Source organism: Lepidothrix coronata, unplaced genomic scaffold (assembly GCF_001604755.1).
Source record: "Lepidothrix coronata isolate B3197 unplaced genomic scaffold, Lepidothrix_coronata-1.0 Scaffold31, whole genome shotgun sequence".
In the NCBI taxonomy this organism is placed as follows: domain Eukaryota; kingdom Metazoa; phylum Chordata; class Aves; order Passeriformes; family Pipridae; genus Lepidothrix; species Lepidothrix coronata.
The window spans coordinates 7157140-7180368 of NW_016690211.1; the positions used below are offsets into that span (position 1 = coordinate 7157140).

General features: G+C 37.6%; 1 protein-coding gene across 2 annotated transcripts in view; it reads right to left on the reverse strand.

Annotated features, from left to right (window-relative positions):
• LOC108495468 (cAMP-specific 3',5'-cyclic phosphodiesterase 4D) overlaps positions 1-23229 on the reverse strand; it is a 297598-nt gene that overhangs the window by 145766 nt on the left and 128603 nt on the right. The window contains exon 1 of one of the 2 annotated variants that reach the window (XM_017811175.1): positions 21820-22203. The exons of the other annotated variant lie outside the window; for it this stretch is intronic. Within the exon in view, the coding sequence (XP_017666664.1) occupies positions 21820-21884 (65 nt within the window). The 5' untranslated portion in view covers positions 21885-22203. Of the gene's footprint in view, positions 1-21819; positions 22204-23229 lie in introns of those variants that run through there. 2 annotated transcript variants of the gene reach the window in all.

The window sequence follows — 23229 nt, forward strand, 5'->3', positions numbered from 1 at the left end:
ATCACGATTTCATTTTAAGCATTTCTGTATCCAAATAGACAAATGCTTAAAATGAAATCGTGATTCTGACTTCTCTCTCTGCCCCATGTTGGCTGGCCAAAAATGTGCTGATTTAAAGGTAAACCAGCAGGGGAAATGAACTCAACTCAAAAGAGAGATTATAAGTCAGAATAACAATTTAATAAAATAATACAATAAGTATGATTATACAGACAAACAATTGGTTTTAACCCACAAAACCCAAATATATAACCCAGCACCCAGGGGCATGAACAGAGTGGTGTTCTTTGGCCCCCTTGAGTCCAAAGTAAAAGGAGAGGGGAAAAACCTGTTGGTGAGAGTGGTGATTGCAGTCCAGTCAAGAGTGATGGTTGCAGTCTGGTTGAAAAGTGGTGGTTGCAGTCTGGTTGAGAGTGGTGGTTGCAGTCTGGTTGAGAGCGGTGATCTGCAGTCTTCCTCTGGATCCCACGAGTGGTTAAAAAAGTCTCAAGACTCCAAGATTATATATCCTCCAGTTCAGGCAGGAATGCCCAGTACCTCCCTCAGGGCGAGGAGTTCCTCAATGGTCATGAGGACAAGAGCACCCTCCTACCTCCCAGGCCTCTCTTAACACCTAGTTTATAGCCTGAGGAGTCAGGCTCTATGGGCAGAGGGTGTAAATGGTTCATTGATACCAGTTTCTGGGAAATGGCATGGAAGGCTATAGAATACACAGTTTTGGGTTACACCCATCCAGTGATGAACTGGTCCCAGTTGTTCTAGCTAGGACACTCGGTCTGTTACCCTTCACTTAAATCATGCCATAATTCTATGATTCTATGATTCTGTGACCTCCAGGCATGAGGCATTCACAGTTTCCCTGGGCAACCTGTTCCAGTGCCTCACCACCCTCATAGTAAACAATTTTTTCCCAACATCTAATCTAAACCTACCATCTTTCAATTTTAATATATTCACCCTTTACATGCTCTTGTAAATAGTCTTGCCCCATCTTTCCTGTAAGTTCTCTTCAGGTACTGGGAGATTGTAATTAGGTCACCCTGAAGCCTTCTGTTTTCCAGGCTGAACAATCACAATCCTCTCAGCCTTTCCTCATAGGGGAGGTACTCCATCTCTCTCATCATATTAGTGGCCCTCCTCTGGTCTTATTCTAACAGGCCCATGTTCTTCTTAGGAGGAGGTCCAGTGAGCCAGAAGGTGTGATCATCACAAGAGAATCTTGCAACCCTCAGCACCACTCAGCTCATAATTATTAAGTCTTTTGTACAACTCACCTTAAGCAAACCTGTCTTCAAAAAATATGTCTTGCAGAAAATTAGTAAGAGCTGTGGACAGAAAAGTCCAAAGAGAAGAAACTCAAAGCCAAAACTGTAAGAACTCTGCACATAGAAGATGGTTGGTTTCACAAGTACAATGTGCACATATAGATGTCAAAAAAAAAGCAAGGTCAGCTTCAGAGAAGAGTGGACAGGAGGCAGGTGGATAAGAAACTGCAGTTGTCTCTTTAGGTATTGTTCTAGATTGCCTATGACAATGAAAGCTCTACGTAATGGGGACATAATTTGACAAGAAAAAAATTATTTTCTCACACTGTTGTAACATTGCTCTAACTGCAATAAGCAATTAATAGCAATAAATCACATACAAATTCTACTTCCACAAGAATTTGTGTTGAGAAATGCTAACAGTAATTATCACTGAAAGTAAAATATGTATTTTGTAAAGGATGAAAGCTCAAGCTATTAAGACCTTCAGAATTATAATTTTTTTCTATCTTGTTTTTTTCAAATTATTTCATCCTTTGCACTTGATTTTTGGTGCTTTTTTTGTATTGGTATTTTTTATATTTAATTATTTTTTTATTTTATATTTCATTTTTTTGTTGAGTTTACGAAATGTGTTAGGTTTTTTGTTGCTTCCACTTCCCTAGACTTCTACTAAATGTATCAAGGTGCACATAGTGATTTGGATTCTGGAAGTCTTTTGCTGCATCCAAGCAACAACCTTTGAAGAGAAACAAGGTCAGGAGCTAGCCTTGGAAGAATGCTGAGACTGGAATGTCTTAAGTCTGTGCACTCATGTTAGACCCTGAGCGCATTCACTGAGTACCTGGTACATCAAGAAAGATAATTCATGTCACTAGTCCAAAGGAAATTATAATCTACAATAATGGATCATTTGGGTCTTATTTTTCCTGATTTTTAGGACATGATTTTAATGCTATATATATTATTACAATGCCTAATAACATTACTTAAGAGAGCTGCCTGATGTTCCACACTATAAGACCTAGTTTTCTTTTTGCCATTACTAAATTCTGTCCAGTGGTGCTGCAATTTTCTTTCCAAGATTTTTTAGAGGGAAAGTGGGTCAACTGTTGATAGAAAGGGGCAGAGAAAATAATATTTTTTCATATTTAAAACAACATTCTGGAAGCTGTTTAGTGAGATATTCTAGTAACTCATATTTTGCAGCACAATGTAGAATTTAGCCAAGTGTCTGCAAAATGCTTTTTTTTTTTCTGATTCTGTGAACAATGTCATAAATTTCAATAATTTATAAGCTTAGGCCAACCTTAAGTCAGTCACCTGAGTATCTACATTACTGAAAAAATATGAAGTGATACTGTATTATTCTTTTAAAACCTCCTGTCTTGCTCAGAGTCTAAGAGGACTCTGAGGAGAAAGCCCTTGTTGGTGGGATATTTGTCTCATCATGGCAGAAAGTAGGTACTGAATCAAAGGACTGCAGAGAAGTATGGGTGCCTTTAACATCAGGAACTGGAAATAATATTTGCCCAAGCTGCAGAGCACCTGATAATGAACCAGTCACTTCCACCAACTTTATCATATGTCACTAATAAAGTTTTTTTCATACTTGGGGTATCAACTCTGAAAGGCTATTGCTTAATCCATGTGAGCGTCAGCACTCACAAACACCGATTAACTCAGAACATCTAAGCAGCTGCTGGATGTCAAGGTCCATTCTCTTTCTCATAATGGCCAAAAGTGAATGCCAATGGAAAAGGGTAAGAAGAAGCAAACAGAAGTGCTACCTTCCTATTGTATCCCAACCCCTCATTTTCTCGCCCTTTTATAAAAACTATGCTCTGAATACAAGTCATTCCATGACAAGGAGATCAAAAAGACAAAGTCCTAGACATCTCATTTTGTACATTCAAGTTAGGGAATACTTTCACTTTAATCTCTTTGTTTTAAGTCTTCTCTATATTAAGCAAGGATGATAATAATTCCTTCTATCACAAGGATGATAAGAAAATTAATTTAATCATCTGTGAGAAGCAGCAAGTTGTCATAGTAATGAGAACCATAGAAAAGCATTATAACTGCTTTTCCAATAGATGTGAACAGCGGATTGTCAATAAACCATGTGACCATATAATGAGCAGTAAGAAAATAATAGAATACTAAATATCTCATTAACAGGGTTGCATTTGTTTTGTGCATTGAGTGACGTAAAAACAATATATAACCATATAGGTAAAGTATAAAATTATTTACGCCCAGGACCAAGGTTCCTAAGTCAACTGTAATGTTGACTTCTGTGCTTGACTTTTCAAGCCTAATAATGTGAATATCAGTTTATTGTGTACACATTTGTGCACATGTTGGAGAGATGGCCTAATCTCTAAACTCTGGCATTTGCTGTTGTATATCTCCAGTTTTCTTGTTCAGCCTACTGTAGCACTATCAACAATCTCAGACTTCAAATGCAGTGTTGAAGAGTTGCCTTCTAATGGTTAGTATACAGATGAACAAGTGCAGACTGCAGTTTGGTTATAGTGTTTGATTAACATCATCCTCTACAGACTTCGAGATAATTGGAACACTTCATTCACAGTTTCATGATGATTAACTACTATTGTAATATAAGCATATTCTTACTACCATTTCTTGTGCTCCTATATTGTCTGTTTCTGCTAGTCACTTTAAGATCCCTATTAACTGTTGGACTGTGAAAGCAAAAGCAACAAAGCAAAACCTAGAAAGCTATAAATTACAGTGTTTTAACTATTTACAAAATAAAGGAAGAATTATGGTGTAAAATTACTACACATATTATGCAACTCTTATTTGGTAAATTACCTAAATGAGCAGAAGTCTACAACTTCTCAAGGACTATTCACAAATTAACTAGCAACAAGAAAAACAACCAAAACACTAGCTGCTACAGTCTTTAAATGCCACATACAGAGCTAAGCTAAGCATGCCTCAGCAAAGAAATTAGTCTTTCTCTGTGAAGGAATGCAGTAACAGAAATACCAGTTTACACTCTGCTTGTAACAAGGCAGTTTTTTTCCAGTGTTAAACAAACTTAGAAGCAGATTTGATGTAGTGGGTTGAAACAGGAGCTGAAAAAACCACAGTTTTTATAAGTAAGTGATCTGGCAAGCCAAAGCTGTTAAAAATCACTGTGTATTGCAAAACAAAATCAAACATTCTTCTCACAGAGCAAGAGCAAAGCATTCTACTAAAATTTACAACTCAGCCTTGCCACATGCAGAAATATATATCTATAGATCTATCAAGGTCAGCTCAAACTTTTCTAATCAGTTACAGAGTTATCTGCAAGTTAAAGCCAATTCCACAGAATGAACTTTGTGCTCCAGTTTGCACTAAGAATTTTGGAGCGGAGATGACTGATTACTTACTGCAGTGCTCATCCATCAACCAGCCTCCCTGCTGTAACCACTCTTCTGCTGCCATTGTCCATCAGGCAAAATGTACTGCCTTTCCTCATCCTTTCCACAAGCCCTCCCACTAACACCAAAGTAATACATGTTTAAACTAACAAAAGCATTTCGAAGTCCGGCCAAATCATAAAATCTGAACAAAATTATTAAAATGCCATTTGCTTACAAATTAAAAAAAAATCAAATGCATAACGGCATCTTTTGTATAGAGTACTTTCCTGTTATCAGGAAAGCTGTGTATGCTTTGTTTGACTTTGTGCAAAAAAAGACTTGTTGGGCAACTTGATTCCAAAAGTCTATTTTCTTGATCCCTGTTTCATCAGTAAAATTGGGACAGGACATGCCATAATTGCTGGCACTAAGGAGGGATTATGTCACTCTGGAAACATTACAAAATGTGCAGTCCAAGAGACCAAAAAGGAGAAAGCCCAGCATCTCGCATCAGTCCCTACAGCTGAAAAAATTTCACTGTAACATTGTTGCTTTTGGAACAAGCTTTGTCTTCAAATATTTTCCATGATGTCTGGTTATTTCATCCTGTGAAGTGTTCACAGGAGAATCAACAATTTTGCCAGATAAAACCTACTTTTCAAGTAGTTCTTTTCAGCAAAACTCAGCCTACACATGCAAGACACTGCCAAGCTGACCACACACATAGTTGTGTCATGATGTGCCTCCCCAGCTGGCACCACTGTAGATGCACCATTCACCATGTCTAACCTATAATTCTGGTGTAGAATTCATGGTCAAAGTTTTTGGCTGTCAAAGAGAAACCTTAAGCAGACATGGGTCCCCCCATGCAGCTGAGGGAGCGTCAAACTATCAGGAAATCCTTTGTTTCATTTGTTTCTTTTGTGGAAATGAAGTAGGATAAGAGCACAGGAAAACCTGTTCTTTCACTGGATGAGTCATCCTGAATGAATCATTTTATCCCCTTCTGTGCTTCCACTTCCCTACCTGCAAAATGGGAACCTTGTAAAGTGCCAAGAGCTCTGGTCCTTAAAAACAAACAAAAAACCCAACCAACCAACCAAAAAAAATCCCTGGTACAACCTAAAACTAACATTACTGGAAGTAATAAGAAGGGCAGTGGAACTATCAGAAACACTGTTTTTAAAAAATGTATCAAAAGCAGATTTGGGTGAGATAAGGAGAAATTTAGAAAATTCACTCTTTTTCCTCATAGGAAACATGTAAAGGAATAAGAAGAAAGACCTGCTTATTTACTAATTTTGGTACATGTACTTTTCAAGACCTCCATAAAAACAGACTGGAAGAAGACATTGGATCAGGTATTTCTGTAACATTTGAAAGCAAAAGAAAGGAATAATGGAGGGGGAAAAAAAACACACAAGGAAAAAAAAAGTCACCAAAAACTTGTTATAAGAAATTTTATGAAAAAAAGTTTAGAAAATAAAGAAGAAAATCTTTTTTACTTCAGGTGAGAAGTTGATTAGATTCATCATTATCATCATCATGGCCAGTCTTCGCGAACGAAGATTTGGGAAAGGTCTTTACCCACATTTGTTATAAGCGCGCTGGTGATACAGGGCTTTGCAAATGCGGGTAAGGCCTTCGAGCCTGCGCAATGGATTTTTTAGGTGAGACACAGTGTGCGCTGAACTGAGCCCACCCTTTAATCCTGAGGTTCATCTGCCGGGGCCAAGCGAGCTTGGATGGTGGCAGCGAGGTCCTCAGGACGTAGGTTTGTTTAGAGTGACCTTCTCTTAGATGGATTGCCTTACAGGGCTGACGAGCTCCATCTGCCCAGGTTTAGAGTGTCCTTCTCTTCTGTGTGTTCCGGGGCTCCCCTCTCGTCTCCCACGATGGCACTGTCCGCACAGGCAAAGCTCCCATTCTCTCTCTCTTTCCGTGCCCGGGGTCAGGCCCCAGTGCCCGGGGCTGGGCCGCCACGCACGTGCCTGGACCTGCACCGCTGCGAAGCACACGTTCCGGGGCCGGCCGGGGCCCATGCCCTGATTAGCTTTTTTTTAAAATATGGCATTATTTTTTTGTTCACACCATGCTGTACTTCAATAAGAGACAGAAAATAATGAATTATCCTTTCAGATAGAATTATATTTTTTTTTTTCAAGAACACAACAAAAAGGACTAAAGAATTAAAAAAAAAAAAAGGATTAAGGAGTATTTAATGCACCAAATGAAACATTACTGGCAGGGGCCAAATACCCTACTATACAGCCCTGCCAGGACAGCACATGGGCAAGCATCTCCTCCTGGGAATCGTGTAGTTTTGCCTAAAGGAAACCTTGAGAGTACATATTTTCATATACTATTGTTTTTTACCCCCTCTAGCCATGGCTGTTTGCCAACAGAGGACAACATGCCTATCCATAAAAACACAGGCTATTAAAAAGGATAACCAATTAAGAAGGCTTGTGTACTGTTTTCCTCTCTGAATTTTTTTCAGTGATGGTTAAAAGTTAAGGTAATGAAAACAGGAATTAATTTATATCTGATTTCTTTAGTGCATGAATAAAGTAGCACTGAGTGAAATACCCATACAGGTCTTCCTAATAAACTTAGGTGTCAACATATAAGTGCAATTTAGTAAGCATAAGTTTTCAGAATATTCATGGGTTTGTACAATTTCAGAGATTTCTACACGCATGCTTGAGACATGAAATGTTTGATTAAAACTAAATAAACTCCTCAGGGAGTACTTAAAGTAGAGAAGGAAGGAAGAGAATCTCTGTTTATACTTCAAATATTAAAGTTCATAAAATTCCCTGACACCTGAGAAAGTGAAATAACCAGGAGTGGGAATATCTCTATCATTCAAATCTTCATTAACAATTATGTTATGCAGTAATGTTTGTGATTGTCTTTATAGTTCATCCTTTATGGAAAGCTGGATTTAATTTTTTTCCAAGCAGCTGCAATAAAGAATATTTCACAAGAGCTGAATCTGCAAAGCTAAGTTTCAGGAAATGGGTCCTTTTCTTTTGCTCCAATGAATACAGTGTCTGAGGCTAATTTAACATCAAAAGAACTAGGAGGTAACTCTGAAATCAGATACTGGTTCTGAGCCACACAGCAGTGTCAAAGAGGTTCAAGCTGCTCTTAAAATTGTTATTCACCAGGATATGGGTTCCTAATTGCCAATGAATATTTAAACTAAAATACAATCTTATTTTGAAGAAAAAGCCCAAATATTACCATGATCAGTATCTCAAATAGGGAAAAAAAAGGGGAGACAGCAGAGGGGACAGCTGGCCTGTCTGAATTTTAAAAGAATTACAATGTTTTGCTTTCAATTACAATTAATCATCCAGAAAATAACTGCTGGTTAGGAAATCAATCAATTTTAGGTGATAAAGCAAAATGTTCTGAAGAGCTACTGGAAACTGAAAAATGCATGCTTCCCATCCATAAAAACCTTGTGATGATACTGGTGGCATAAATACAAACCTATATTTTAATGTTGAAGTAAATAATTGTGAGAAAGTTGCAAATGCACAATATCAAGTAGCAAAGTCATACAGTCATCTTAATGACATAGGGGAGTCGGGGGTGGGGTGCGGGGGAAGGGAAGGCATTTCTGTGGTGAAAAAGCTGTTTGGACAAGATGAAAAGCTGTGATGGCTTTACAAAATGTCATTTCCTAGTTATTAATTTCCAGTCTTTTTTGAGAATGGATATTCCAAGGAGAAAAATATATTGCTTCACAGCTGTGAACATCCTGCTTGCCAAAAATGCAAATGTAATTACTATCTGTGAATCAAAGACAAATTATGGCACTGCTGATAAATATGAGTAAGGCCCTAACCCTTGCATGTTCACCCCATCCCTGGAAGTCTTCAGGGTTGAGTTGAACGGAGCTTTCAGTAGTCTGGTCTAGTGGAAGGAAGGTGTCTCTGCCCATGGCAGAGAGGTTGGAGATAGATGATCTTTAAGGTCCCTTCCAACCCAAACCATTCTAAGATACTGTGGCCTTAGGAGGGGACATAGACCTCTAGGGCTGAAATCCGGATTCATTTGGAAGGGCTACCTGTGTGCATATGTCACAATGAGCACATCAGTTACAAACTGACTTATACTAAGAGGATTATAGTGGTGAGAGAACAAAACCTTTTAATAGGCGATTGTGGCATTTGAGTTGCCACAAATGTTAAGACTTTATGAAGATTCAAAGAATGACTCCTAACATTTTTCCAGCTCACGTCTCTGACCCTTAAAGAATGAAAAACGTATGTCAGAAATTAAGTCACTAATCATAGTGTTACCAAGCATAAAAACAATGCCTGTGCCAATATCAACTGACTTTATATGTTTTCTCAAATGTCCTTGACCTTACATGGCATCAAACCTAAACCGTCATTTTGGTCATACTGAAACCTAGGCAATCGTGGATCTTTCCTTAACAGCATAGAATTCAGAGCAGATGGCACTGAGGTGACTATAATGTCTTTACTAATGTCAAGAGGGACGTTAAAACAAAGATCAAAACAGAAATTAGCTTGGTCAATGTACCCAAGAGGATAAATCAAAAAATAAACTTCTGCAGACTAGGGTGGAAAGGGCACAGCTTCAATATCACTGAGCCAGCCAGCATCATTTTCCAGCTCATTAAATGAAGGGCATCTGAACAGTTTGCTTGAGAACTGACATAGAATAGGTTGAACTTTTTAAAAGTAATTAATTATGCAACTGTAGTGCCTATCACTGATCATTAGCAAGCTTTGAACCATGGGTCCCATTGGCTTTGATCCATGTATTCTTTTATCATGCCTTCCATAAATATTCTAACTTTTAAAAGATCCCTTATGCTCTGTGCATTTCCCCTCAAATGTTGTCCCCCCTCTCTGTCTAGAGTGGGAATTGATTCTTGTCAGATTTCCTCTATGGGTGGGTACAAATGAAAGATTATTATCACCAGGATTTCTTGTGAAAACAGGTAACAGCTATAACAGCCTGGTAAACAATTTTACTGTCTTTGGGTTCTAAATCACAGATTACTTTTTTTGTGAAGCTCTGGTAAGTATGTTTTGCACTGTCAGCAACTTAAGGCAGACAAAACTATCAAAGTAGGACTTAAATATAATAAAGAGAGGGAGAAGGTAACAATATAATCACCTATTTGGACACTGACTATCTTCCAGAGTTAGTATACTAGTTGTCAAAATGGGCACTGAAAACTGAGCAGTAATACTGAAACTCTGAGGGTTTAGGGATACTTAAGGTGATCACAAGCTGCTGAGGAGGGAAACATTACATTTCAAATTTTAAAAGCCTGTTTGCTAAAGAAAAGAACTGAATATTATGAAAGGTGAAATAAAGGTCTATCTACAGTATTGAATACTTTGTGGACAAAACAGCCAAAATGTTCACTATCCAATATATAAAAAACAAAAAGCAGCCAGAGTGACTTGAGAAGAATGTTTTTTCCCTTGTCACAGGAAAGGCACACATGTACTATATCATTATCTTATTCATGCAGAGGTTTATACTGCAGAAGAAAGATAGAAAAGAAGTCAGGGAAGCATCATTGTTATCCAATCTGGAGAGAAACAAATCGCAATAGTTCCTGATACACACCCAATTTCTCTTTTCAGTCCTGTTCTTAGAAAGAACACAACCAAGTCTAGTTTGACTTTTTCAGAATCTCTGAAAAATTAAATTGTGAAACAGTGGGTACTAAAGGGTAAATAAACTTAAATTTAGAGAAAAAGGAACAAAAGCCAGAATATAATTCGGGAATGAAAAGCTATAAAACCCCAACTGTATGCTGCTGTAAATAAGCATTTACTTAATTTATAGTGTAGATCTCTTTTCCCATATAAATGAACAAGTAAACAAGATGCCAGGAACGGCTTGAGCAGAGTCTGCTCGAAAGTGCAACCCGTGTTGCATGAATTGTTCAATGCCCAGGTGGTTGAATGACTGGCAAGGGATGAAATGAATGGTAGGAAATAAAAATATTATAGAATTATAGGATACTCCAGTTTCAGAATTCAGTACTATTTTAAGGCTGAAGTAATGTAAAATTGAAGGAGACATGAAGAAAACCTGAAACTCATTTGGAAGCACTAATAGCATCTCCCTAAATGTGCCTTTCAACCTAGCTGCCTACTACAAACTACTTTCAAGCTATGCTTTACAGGGGCATGCTCAAATGCAGCGGTCCTTTGTAAATTTTTAATTGCTTTCACATGACTGAACATGCTTTGAAGAAAACTTATGTTCAAAATGGAAGTGGGTGGAAAAAGAAACGTAGTTCTCCAGCATCAGCAAGGGATTCCTTCAGGCCCTTACTTCCATTTCCAGTCTGAAAGAACTATGGTGATTTTTTCCCCTTTCCATTGATGACCTTCTCAGAGTAACTCTGTGTTTTGGTAGCCAAAAAAGTATGCAGGGAGAGCAACAAGGGACTAATATGGCCTCTACTACTGAAAAAGCATCTGCTGATGAGTATAACCAGAACATCTACCCTCAGAGGTACTGATGTTAGTGCTGTTCTTTTGCCACCTGACCTTTTCATTTGTCATAAGTGAACATGTTCCATTTTACTGTTATTGAGTCAGTCAGAGCTAGCTTAAATAGTACTCCTACACTCCTACTGCAAGTGCAGGCCTGCTAACTTTTAAATGTTCATCTTTATTTCATCGTATTTCCCTCCACAATCTGGGGCTATTCCTGCTGACAAATTTTTTATATAGTTTCAGGCTTAACAGACTAACAATAATGAAAAACTGGATACAGAAAATGGACGAAATCTATCCATTATCTGTGCAACAGCATTTCACTCTATTGAATGTCCTTTCTCTGTATTTCCTTTTTTATGTACATTTCAACACCAGCAGATAAAAGCATTATCATACCATCTTTATGCAAAGCATGCAAAATAAATATACACATGAATCAAGAATAAGAATTAAATGCACAAAAAAAAAAGTTGCCTTTTTCTAAAAAATAAGTTGCTAACATCACAGTTTCAAAACATGAAAAAACATTTGTTTACAGACCACATAGGGAAGAATAACGGCACAGATTTGCAGAGATGTCTCAACTTGGAGGCCAGGCTCCCCAGTGGTCCCTTTGGGGAGAGCTCAAAATAAAGCTGGGAGCACCTGCCTGTGTCAGGATGTCACTCCTGATTATCTGAACAGCCCTCTAGACTTACACCAGTTCCTCTATTGACTATACAAGCTGTGATTGTTTTAAAAACAAGTAATGTATCTTTTTCTCACCTTTTAATTTTTGAAATTTACACACATTTTTGTGTAATCATTAGATCTTTAATTTTACATGTGATAGCTGAGAATGTCACATGACTATCTGACGTGGGTTTATATAAAAATTGCTCAAGCTATGCCAAGAGGAAAATAATAGAAGCAGATATATTTTTATGTATGAAAAATACTTGACTGGAACAAAAGTGAGGATGGGGAAAACAGTATTTATGCATACGGTTTAGTTTAGACACACCTTAGGATGGCATGCAATGATAGCAGAAAGACTACAAAATGCTATGACAAAGGGGTTCACTTATGGAAATGTGATGAACTTCATATGGTCATACAGAACATAAAGAGTACAGGTTCACACTGTAGCTTCTCACACTAAATATGAAGAAATATAATTTCTGAGACCTAAATCAAAATTTTAGTCCACTGGACACACTTGGAAAATACACAGATACAAATGAGGAATCTGCAAGTTATAGTGTATGATATGATGCATTTTAAATAGACGCATACACTTCCACATTTTAAATAGATACATACGTTTCTACAAAAGCACTTTTGATCAAGTATATGGGCATCACACATCTAAACTGCAAGTACACTAAAAGGATTAAGCTGATTAGAACACCTTCATTTGCCATTGGCGAATCAGTGCTCAAATCAGTCCAGCAGTTTAATTACCTAGGTAGCCTCATCTCCTCGGACAGTAAGATTGACGGAGAGATAGACAACAGGTTAGCAAAGGCAGATAGTGCCTTCAGAAAGCTTCATAAAACAGTTTGGCAAAATAAACACCTGAAGAAAAGTATCAAGATCAGCGTTTACAGAGCCATTGTGCTGTCTACTCTCTTATATGGATCTGAATCATGGGTCATCTACCACCACCACCTGCGACTCCTAGAACGCTTCCATCAATGCTGTCTCTGTACAATCCTAAACATCCACTGGTCAGATTATGTAACCAATACATCTGTTCTAGATCAAGCAGCAGTCACAAGTATCGAGGCCATGTTGCTGAGATCACAGCTCGGTTGGGCAGGGCACGTCTCCAGGATGAAGGACCACCGCCTCCCTAAGATCTTGCTTTATGGTGAACTTGCCACTGGCTGCCGCAAGAGAGGAGCCCTGAAGAGAAGATACAAGGACTCCCTGAAACAACATCTCAGCCTTGGCCATATTGATCATCATCACTGGTCTACTCTGGCCTCCAATCGGGAGGTCTGGAGACACGCCATCTATAACGCTGTGGATGCTTTTGAGAAAGCACGCAGGATCACCCTTGAGGAGAAAAGACAATGCAGAAAGAATTGTGCCTTGCAGAATATACAACCTAAGGAGTCTTTCTGCTGTGCCTTTTGCAACCGGATGTGCCTATCTCGTATTGGCCTTTTTAGCCACCAGCGCACTTGTAACAAATGTGGGAGAGCCTTTCCCAAATCTTTGTTTGCGAAGCCCAGCCATGATTTGCTGTATTTTTGATATAGCAATAATGGCATCAAATAATATAGAAGATGTTGAACAAGGAAGGATGAAAGCTGCAGTAACACAATAATGCAATTACTCCATTTCAGGCATAAAGATGTCTATTTTATATCTGGAAGTTTTGCAGGCAAAAACTGAAACCAAGTGAGTTTGGTTTTTTTTGAAATAAAGTTAACATTACGAAAATGTTTTGTTGCAGTCTCTCAAAGGCAAATTTTAATGACATTCAATAGAAGAAGGCTATCCCAAACTCCGTTGGAAAGGAAGATTTAAATGCAAAAAAGGATGGCAAACATGCAAATGAGGGAACTAAAAGTAAAACTAGCTATAGAGTTGGAACCCAATAATAAAGCAAATCTATAGGCTTAGGACAAAAGAAAAATAGATTTTGGCCAAGTCAAGGAGAGATCATGTATCAAATGAGAGCTCTACTCACAAGCTTTAAATCACTAAATATGGAAATGTCTGAAACAATAAAGATGATTATGAATATAAAGCTCTGAGAATGAAGATGATCTTATATAATTGATCTCATGTAGGGGATGCTTCAGGGCAGCGGCAACCAAGGATCATAGTGACTGGCTGTTTATTTCTCAATACATACCTCTTGGAAAGAATTTCCGAAAAGTGCTTGCTGTAATCCGCTCTGATGTGTGTGTGGGTGGAAGCTGACAGCAGTTATGAGATGTAGTATGACACCAAGTGAAATTAATCACTGGGGTTCAAAAAGCAGCCTGTCACTGTGTCAGAGGGTTAATTGGCCTTGATACAGCATCATCCTACCAGCTCCCAGGGCAGTACAGCAAACACCAACATGCAAGTCTTGTCTTGTCCTTTAGGTATGTAGCATCTGTGTCCTTTCTTTGAAACATGTTATGGGTACATTCTGTTAGTAGGGTCTTATATAATTCAATATGAGAATTCCTTCAAAATTTAGATAACCAACCAATATAATTCCCTCCAATGGAAACTTTTCAAAAACACAAAAATAAATTATGATTATTAAAAGGAATTTAATTTCAGAATTACTTAAAGTTTTTTCATAAAAATAAACTCTTTTCTTTCTAGTCTGACATGAATTTTTATTCAAATAGTTAATTTGAATAATGATTTTAAATTACTAAATTGAAATAAAGCATAATAAAACTACTAAAATGAAATTTTTAATTGATCTCTACTGAATTTGAGATCTCTGACAAAGAAAAAGACAGTTATTAATGGTTCTGAAACAATCTTCTTCCTTTTCTTAATTCTTAGCACTTTCATAGAAGGGGAAAAGTATTTTTAAAATATCTATAGAGAAAACTCTTTTTGACTTAGTGCTTGAAGTTTTGAGTGTATTAGTATTTGATTGCATTTATAACATCACCATTAGGTGCTTTTATAAAACTAGCAAATGAAATGGAGAAGAAACACATTTAAGTCATGAGTTCCTCTCTGTGCTTCTCACATCCTCAAAAATGAGGTCACATGAACAAAAACCCTTTCTGCCCTTTAGCTTCTAAAAGTCTGCACTGTTCAGTCTTTTAATATAAGTTTGCAAAGGTTTCATGATTTTTGATGAAAGAAAAAAATATTTAAAAGGTCATATCATATCATAGTATGTACCTATTTAAGTCATGCATGCACACATCTTCACGGTGTCACCAATATTAACAAATAAAGGAATGCAGAAATGTACTGAGTTTTATAATGTGACTTAAGAAACATGCTCTAGTGCATATAAATCTGACTTAAAATCCACTGTAGCTGAAATCTGATGGGAATCTCAGTAATGAGGTTGAGTAATTTGTGATGCCATTGGAATGATGATGTCACTGCTTAGTGACTTCATGGATTTGAAGTGCTGAGTTCTTTCAGTATTACATTTAGCCTAAATAGCTGGTTTATTCTTGTTGCTGTGTTCCAATACTTTTTATTCTGTACTGGACTTGCCTTGTTTTATATGAATACTCTATTTATATTATAAAATAATGCTAAAACTACTAAATATTAAAGCATATATTCAGCATGTTAGTTGCATTAGAAAGAATTAATCTGGTTAAATGTGCACACTGTAGGTGCCCATATACAAGTTAGATTTCATTTATATATATTATATATGTTGAGTGAAGCTTAGGCTGATAAAATCAATGACATCAAGAGCACATCTTCCTCTGAGGAGACATCTAAAATATGTGATGTAAGTCATATCTGAAAACAGGTACTTCTCTCCAGGAAGAGCATGAGGTTATTAGTTTAGGTACAACAAACATTTGTCTTTACGTGAGGTGGATCCCATCTGTTATGCCTTACACTGTAATTGTGCTTCTCAGAAGAGACGGTAGGAAGAAAGTAACCCCTCATTGTGAAACAAAATACCACCAACTATTTACATGATGTAACGGAAGGCAATAAAAGGCAGAGGATTCCATCAAGGCATCTCAACATTGATCTAGGTTTGGACTACCTTCTTTCGCCAGTTGAACCAGCTGTAAGTGGGATTTGTTCATTTAGATTGAGCTGTCAAGTGAACTCCCTATGAAACCAGCTGCCCTTTCTCTTACACTGCACTAGAGACAGACACTGAAGTGCCTCCTCTCCACTGGCCTTGCGGTTCAGTTACAGAGCTATGTCCACAAGCTGATAACCTACAGATGTGCTCAGGAAGAAGGTGTGAGAATGAACTGTGCTGTAAAGGCAATTATATTTTCAGGAAAACTGAAAGTGAATTGTTAGTACACTAAAGTGAATGGCAAGAACTACACTGTACATCTTGCACGTGCTAGGGAAAGAATATTATGTGTGTTTATCTGGATGTAATTTGAAAGAAAGTGTCTCTGAAGAAGTGCCCTCTCTTTGCTGGAGTCAAACTTTGTTCAGTTTGGCATGGTTTGCAATATTATTTTTTAAAAAAAACAAACACTTGTTATTTCAAGACAGCAGTTTATATCAAAATGTTAAAGTAATTGGATTTTCTGTTGGCAAGTCTAATACTTCAGCTCTAAAAAAACACACAGAGATAGGAATGTGCCAAAAGATTGTATGGCTAAGAAAAAACACTAAAAATTATTTAAAGTCACTGACTCAACTTGAAATAGCAGTTAAAAGCTAACAGCATACTGGACATCATCAACAAAGGTGCTGAGAAAAAAAGCAAGCATGTTTTACCACTGTGTAAGAACTTTGGTGTGTTCACATCTTGGGTAATGCCTGCCATCTGGTGTCTGTATTTCAAGGACACAGTGGTGTTTGAGGAAATACAATGAATGGAAACTAAAATGATCAAGGGAGGGGCAGTACCCTTTTTAGAGAAATACAAGAAGGCTACAGCTCTTCAGTTTCTACAGGAAAAGGCTGAGAAGGTTACAACTGAGCTTAGCAAAATCATGAAGCTGGTAGATAAGTGAATGCAGACTCTTTCACCAATTGCCACAATGACAGAACTAATTTTAAAGCACAGTAAATAAAGTCCTTTCTTACACAGGCAGAAAGGTTATCAGAAGGCTGTATGGGAAGATGGTTTACCAGCAAATTTTGAAAAGATATCAAGCAAATCCATGGGCAAACAGGTGCATAGATAATACAAAAAAGAGAACAGACAAGAATGAGCCCTATAACATCCCTAATACAACACTAGTAGACACTGGGCAATATGATGGGAATGGATTGTTGAAATTGGACAGGCACTCATGTTTCCCTGTTGCTGCATGAGACAACAGAATAACAGGTTAGGAAGGCTATTGGTCAAGCCCAGTAGGACATGCCTTATATTGTTAAAAAATAGACTAGTCAATCACATCAAACTCTACCCTTAATTCACTGACAAAATAGCATTTGTTCCCCTTTCTCTTTGTAAAAATAACACTGTTTAACATATCACACTATGCAGGCTTCCACATTATCACTGACACAATAATTAACAACATATGCATCACCTTGAGTTTCTATAGTTGTCATGATTTGAGGCCCATACTGCTTATGAAAGCCTATTTTCCTTAATGAAGTCACCTACAAATTCCATCAAAGTCAGACTTCATGTAGGAAAGGTCATCTGTAGCTTGCCAGTTTTCCTTAGCACCAGAAATCCCACAATTCTGCATATGATATTTGGTACTTCAATCCCCACCCATGAGTTTGTGTGCTGTGTGGCTTGCATTGAACTATCCCAGTGGACTGTATTCAACACATTCAACTACTAAAAGTGTGACTAGATAGTATGTGAGGTTGTGAACCTGTTTTGTTTAAGATATGGCAAGGGGACAAGTAATATTGCCAACAATGACAACAGGCACTTGGCTTACACAAAAAATCATAATACTGAACAGGAAAAAAGATTGACTCAATAAAGGAATAAAAAAGCTTAACTCTTTTTAACAGCCAAGTGATATGATTGGTGTTAATACTGTTCACAGTTATAATTACAAACATTTACATTCTCTGCCCTCTAGACAAAGACTCCTTCAAGGAATACCCAGGTTTTGCTCTTGATCTCCTCAGCACTCAGATTCCCAGTCTGAAAGGCAGCAGTTAACTTCAAATACAGGTCTAATAACAATAACATAGAGGTATAGGCTTCATTCAGTATCATTTATTGTATATATTTGTCATCTTTATACTGGCAATAGGCTTGGTAGCACCAAGGTATTAACTGAGGAGCTGAATGGTTTTGGGATGGCCAGATCTTAAGCAGTGTGATGTGGCCATAGCTTTTTACTGTCACACATGAGTACCAAAAGACTGGGTCACAGTCATGGCAGAGTTCCACTTTATGATACTTTTAAGTCAGGAAGCCAGTGCAGCTACCTCAGGTCAGCACAGCTGATGTCTATAATTCTGTCCTAACACTTCTGCTCCAGAAACAATACTATCGGCTGATGTCAAGCCAAAAGTATTTTATTGTCTCCATTCAACAAGACTTTTATTTAGCATCACTCTTGTGATCCACATATTAAGGGTACAGTCATAAAAAGTTCATACCATAGATCAGTTTTGTTCCACTCATCTATAAATGAGTGGAACATCTATTATAGACTGAGAAATTCATACTGGACAACATCGTCAGTAATTTCCAATATACTGAACTTCATGATACTGCAGACAAGCAATACCACCCACTTCTGGAGGTAAATAAGGACAGAGGCAGTGTTCTACATAATACCACAGACTGAATCATTTAACACCTTTGCTCTCAGGGGCACTGGAGATGCTGGGATGTGCCCTTTGCAGATCAACCAATCCTATGTTCCAAAAACCAGAAAAGCTTGAATTGGCAGACATTACAAAAAATAAATAAAACCCAATAATACCAACCCATAAAGTAAACAGGTAACTCTAGACACACCATGCAGAAAAGCTGACAATATTCCTGAGGCTTACAAACTTTTTGGGCTAGTTGTATGAATCATGAAAAACAAAAAAATCTGAATCAGATTTTTCTAGAATCTGATCAGCTGCCTCACTTCTAGCCAGTAAGATGCTGTCCAACAACCAAAAACCCTTATCTGCTTGCTTGACTTTCCAGCAGTTAATAATTTCAACTTCTAAAATTTTAATTCAGAATAATAATAGAATAACTAGAATAGTATCTTTTTTAAGTTCAAAATTTTCTTTATCCAAATAGGAAAAAAAATCACCAGAGAAATACGACATTTTCTGTAGAACACTGCTGCTCTACTATTCAGTGGCAAATTGTTAAGAAAGTGGAACCTTATTCTCATTTAAATTAATGTATTCCTGTCTCAGCCAAAGTTTTATCTTACCGTAAGATTCCTTACTTCCTTTTTATTTCTTCTCTGGAATAAAAAGACGTATCAATTGACTCAGTTGAAAAGTTTGCACCATCATTTATCCCTCCTGAACTATTTTCCAGAAATGTTCTAATTTAAAACCACACTTCGCAATCACTCCTGAAGTGAGGAATGTAACATTAGGATCAATTTTCCAAGGTGCCTCAGAAAGAGAAGGTTTGCCTCCAGACCCTCCTGTCATGCTAAACAGCAGCCATCCGCAACCCAGCCAACTTTACAAAGTGATGCATCAGCACAGCCTGGGCTCACCTGCATCTGCTCAAAGCCACCTGGTGTGCCCATCACAGCACATCAGCAGTGGAGATACCCTTTGGATGCTTTGCAATATTGATACTAAAAAGAATATCATGCTTTTACTACAAACCCTGAACTTACTGTATCTTTTGGACAGACTGAGTGTGATTTCAAGGCAACTAGAGCAACTGTCTTTTCTTTACGTCTTTTCTGTCCTCTCACTTGTCTCGATGTGTTGGGAGTCTCTGTGTGTTTCTGCTCTTCATGGGAAGTTTGTTCACATGGGAAACTATAGTGGAAAGTTATCCTGGGATAATTTTCCTCAAACTCTTGGAAGAGGAGTATCTATACTTTAAAACAGTCCTGTCACTATAGTCCCTGTGTCTTGAGACCCACAAATTCCTGTGTCATCTTCTCACATTCTCCCATTTTTTCCTTCCTACACCCCTGCTACTCTAACACACAGGAGGATCACTGTGTTAACAGATACCGAAAGGAGAAGTCTGTGGTATAGCTTTCACTATCTCCTGGCCTGAACATCTATCAGTGCTCCTCATTTAATCATGTTACTTGTCCCTAAGTGTTAATACTGTAGTGAAACTATAGTGTTGTTATTCTGCCCCAGAGAACTGCAGGAAGTGGTACTGATCTATGGGTAGAAACCCACAGACTCTGATGATTAAGCACACCAGGCAAAGTCATGCAGGTGATTTGGAAACTGGTCTGCTCAGGCCCACCTCAAAGGTTGGTTGGGTTGAGTTGGGTGGGGTGGGTTGGGTGGGCTGGCCTAGAACCGGCACCTTCCCAGCGGCAGCCAGGAGTTGAGCTCAGTGTGGGCGGCCAGCGGCTCCCTCCCATTCTCTCCTTCCTCTGCACTCCATTTTCCCTCTGCCTGGGGCAGGGCTTGCCTGGCTCTGCTCCACACCACCAGGGAACAGCATGTACCTTGTCCAGTCAGCCTCCAAGGATCACCCTGAGAGCCACCTCTGAGCTCAGATAGTGTTCCCAAACAGTAGAGTAGCAGAGGACTCCCAGTTTACAACTAGCAGAACAGGTATTCTCAGCTACCAGATTAGCATTATACCTGAAGGCAACAACAACAAAAGGGAGGCAGGCAGAGACTTCAGACACAATACTTGGTGGTCAAATCAACCTGCAAGTATCAATTCCAACGATTTTTTTCTTTGATTTTTTTTTTCTTTTTTTTCCTGCAAGATTTAAGGGAAGCAGTCAACAAAGAAATAATTGAAAGGCAGAAGAATTAATCAAAGGTACTGATTTATTTGCACAATTGTACGTAATAGCTAAGGTATGTATGTTTTAGCTTACTTCCTTGGAGACACCCTGCAGAGTATAACTTTACCAATACATAGTTCACCAACAAGGTATTGCATTTTAATATAAAGCTACTACTTACTGCAGTTATTTCAGCCAAAGTCTGCCTTAGCAGTTTCTGAGAATAACTAGGATCCTTCTTTAGCTTGAGAAGTGTACTTATTTTCTTATCACACAGCAACATATATGCCATTGATTTCTAAACCAAAGCTATATTATAAACTACATCATTTTATAGCAGTGAACTCTAGCTCTGAAGAGTTAGTCTATTATGTGTTTATTAAAATGATGGTGGCTTTATTAAAAACACAGAGAGACGGAAAAATTGTAGGAGACATTAAAAGAGTAAAGGGAATTTATTTCACATACTGAATAGCAACCTGTCCTGTCAGTGCCTATTAAGCTTTAAAAAGCAAAGAATAAGTATCCAAAAGACAGAACTTCGCTGATTGCTAACTGAAAAAATCTGCAAGAAAATCATACCGATTGATCAGTATTACACACTGCTTCTATTCCTCTGAGCCACAGAGAGGAGGAGAAACACATGAAGCATAAAACAGCACAGTCTTACGCATGCTGCTGCAAAGTCTGTTTCTTCCCAGGGCACATCTCTACCAGTCAATTTATGCAGCAAAACTACATGTAAGTATCCCAAAATAGCTCACAAAAACTTTAGTTTCATTTTACTCTCCAGCCTCCAGAAATGCAAGCTTTATATTATAATTTTGTTTCCTTAAAAAAGTCTAGTGAAGATTTTTAGAAGGTACTTGTAAGTGAAAGGACTAAACCTTAATACTGAATGGGAAAAAAACATAAGCAATGTGTTTAAAAAAAGTATGTAATGGGTTCTCTGTTTAAAAATTATATATAGTGTATTATAAAATAAAAAGCTACCTAATTTTACTCCTTACTAATAACTGTGAAACTCAGCAGCTGAACATCTTCAATAACCATGCAAAATCTATCAAGTCAAAATTAAAGCCTGTGACTTTCTTGGGACATATCTGTGTGTCATAATAGGAGGGAGAGCCTGAAAGAAACAAACCAAACACATTACCACATTGTGTCGGCAGTCCTTAAGGAGCTGGTAGATCGAGATCTTGGCTTCATAACAATGCTCATTTTGAAAAATTCCTTCAGTATTTCTAGCAGTCAAACTTCAGTTGTCCTTAAAAAGCTTATTCTCAAAGTACTCCATTTCAAAGCATTTTTTAAAATCCTCTTCTTTTTAAAGCCTTTCAAATCCGTCTCCTGTAAAAATCCAGGATGTGAAGGAAGAATTCTAACACACTGCAACTCCTTCCTTTTTCATGCTGAGTTTACTCTAGCACTGTGCTCTTCGGAAATGACACTGCTTTTCTCTTCTGTCTTGTATTGCCCTGGGAGGAACTAGTCTATTTTGAATCTGTTCTCCCTGCAGGTCACATGGGAATGAAGGCAGCTGAAAAAAGTCTCTATCTCTTCCTTGCAGTTTGATAACAACAGGTTTAAAGGTCAATAACATTTAAAAAAAAAAAAACCACAATATTGATGGATAATAAATAAAAGGAAAAGATGAATGTCAGTTACAATAACATTTGTGAGTTTGCAGGGAAATTCCAATTAGAGACATGCTAGGTAAATTAGTCTCTGTGGAGTAAAGAAAGGACCAAAGATTTCTTCATTTCAAATTAACTAAAAGCCTTATGCAGAAATTTAATTCTTCCTTTTCTTTTTCTCCTAACACTTGCCTGGATACTGTGAATAAGTACTATTGTCTAACTTTACAAAACAGAAAGTATTCCCTGTCTGAAAGACATTGAGAACACTTGGGGAAAGTAAAATTAAATTCCTTCTTGACTGTTAAAGTCAAACACACATGCAGTGATTGTTATAAATCACTGAAGGACCTTAATTAAAGAACCATAATAGGATGTTCTCTCTACTGTACTGCAGAAAGAGATTTTTTCCTGTTACAATAAGTACATTAATTGTTTATGCTTTACAAAAACCCCTTGTATTTATAATTTCTAGCTAAAAACTTAAACATAAATGATTTGGGAGTTAATTCCTATGTTAGCATATTTGGCAGGTTCAGCATTAGAAGAGGAAAAATGCAGAGAACTAGACAGGGAATATAATGTTTAATTTACACACTTTGAATTTGCTCTGAACTATGTTGGTTTTAAACTGAAAGAGCAAATTTATTGCTGAACAAGCGGTTACATGCGTAATAGCCATTCCTTTGTACAGTCTCTACAAGTGTTCCAGTGTATAAGTTTTGAAGGTAGTGCAGCTAGGTTAATAATGAAAGCAAGCACTAAAAATTGTATTTATAAAATTTAAATAGACTTGGCAAATGGAAAATATGATAAACAGGCTACACATCAAAGTATCAAACAATTCATCAAATAGGAATGTGCGTAAAGTGTGTAAGGCTCTCTATAACCCTTGCACTTTATTTTATAACAGTACAATAAAATACATT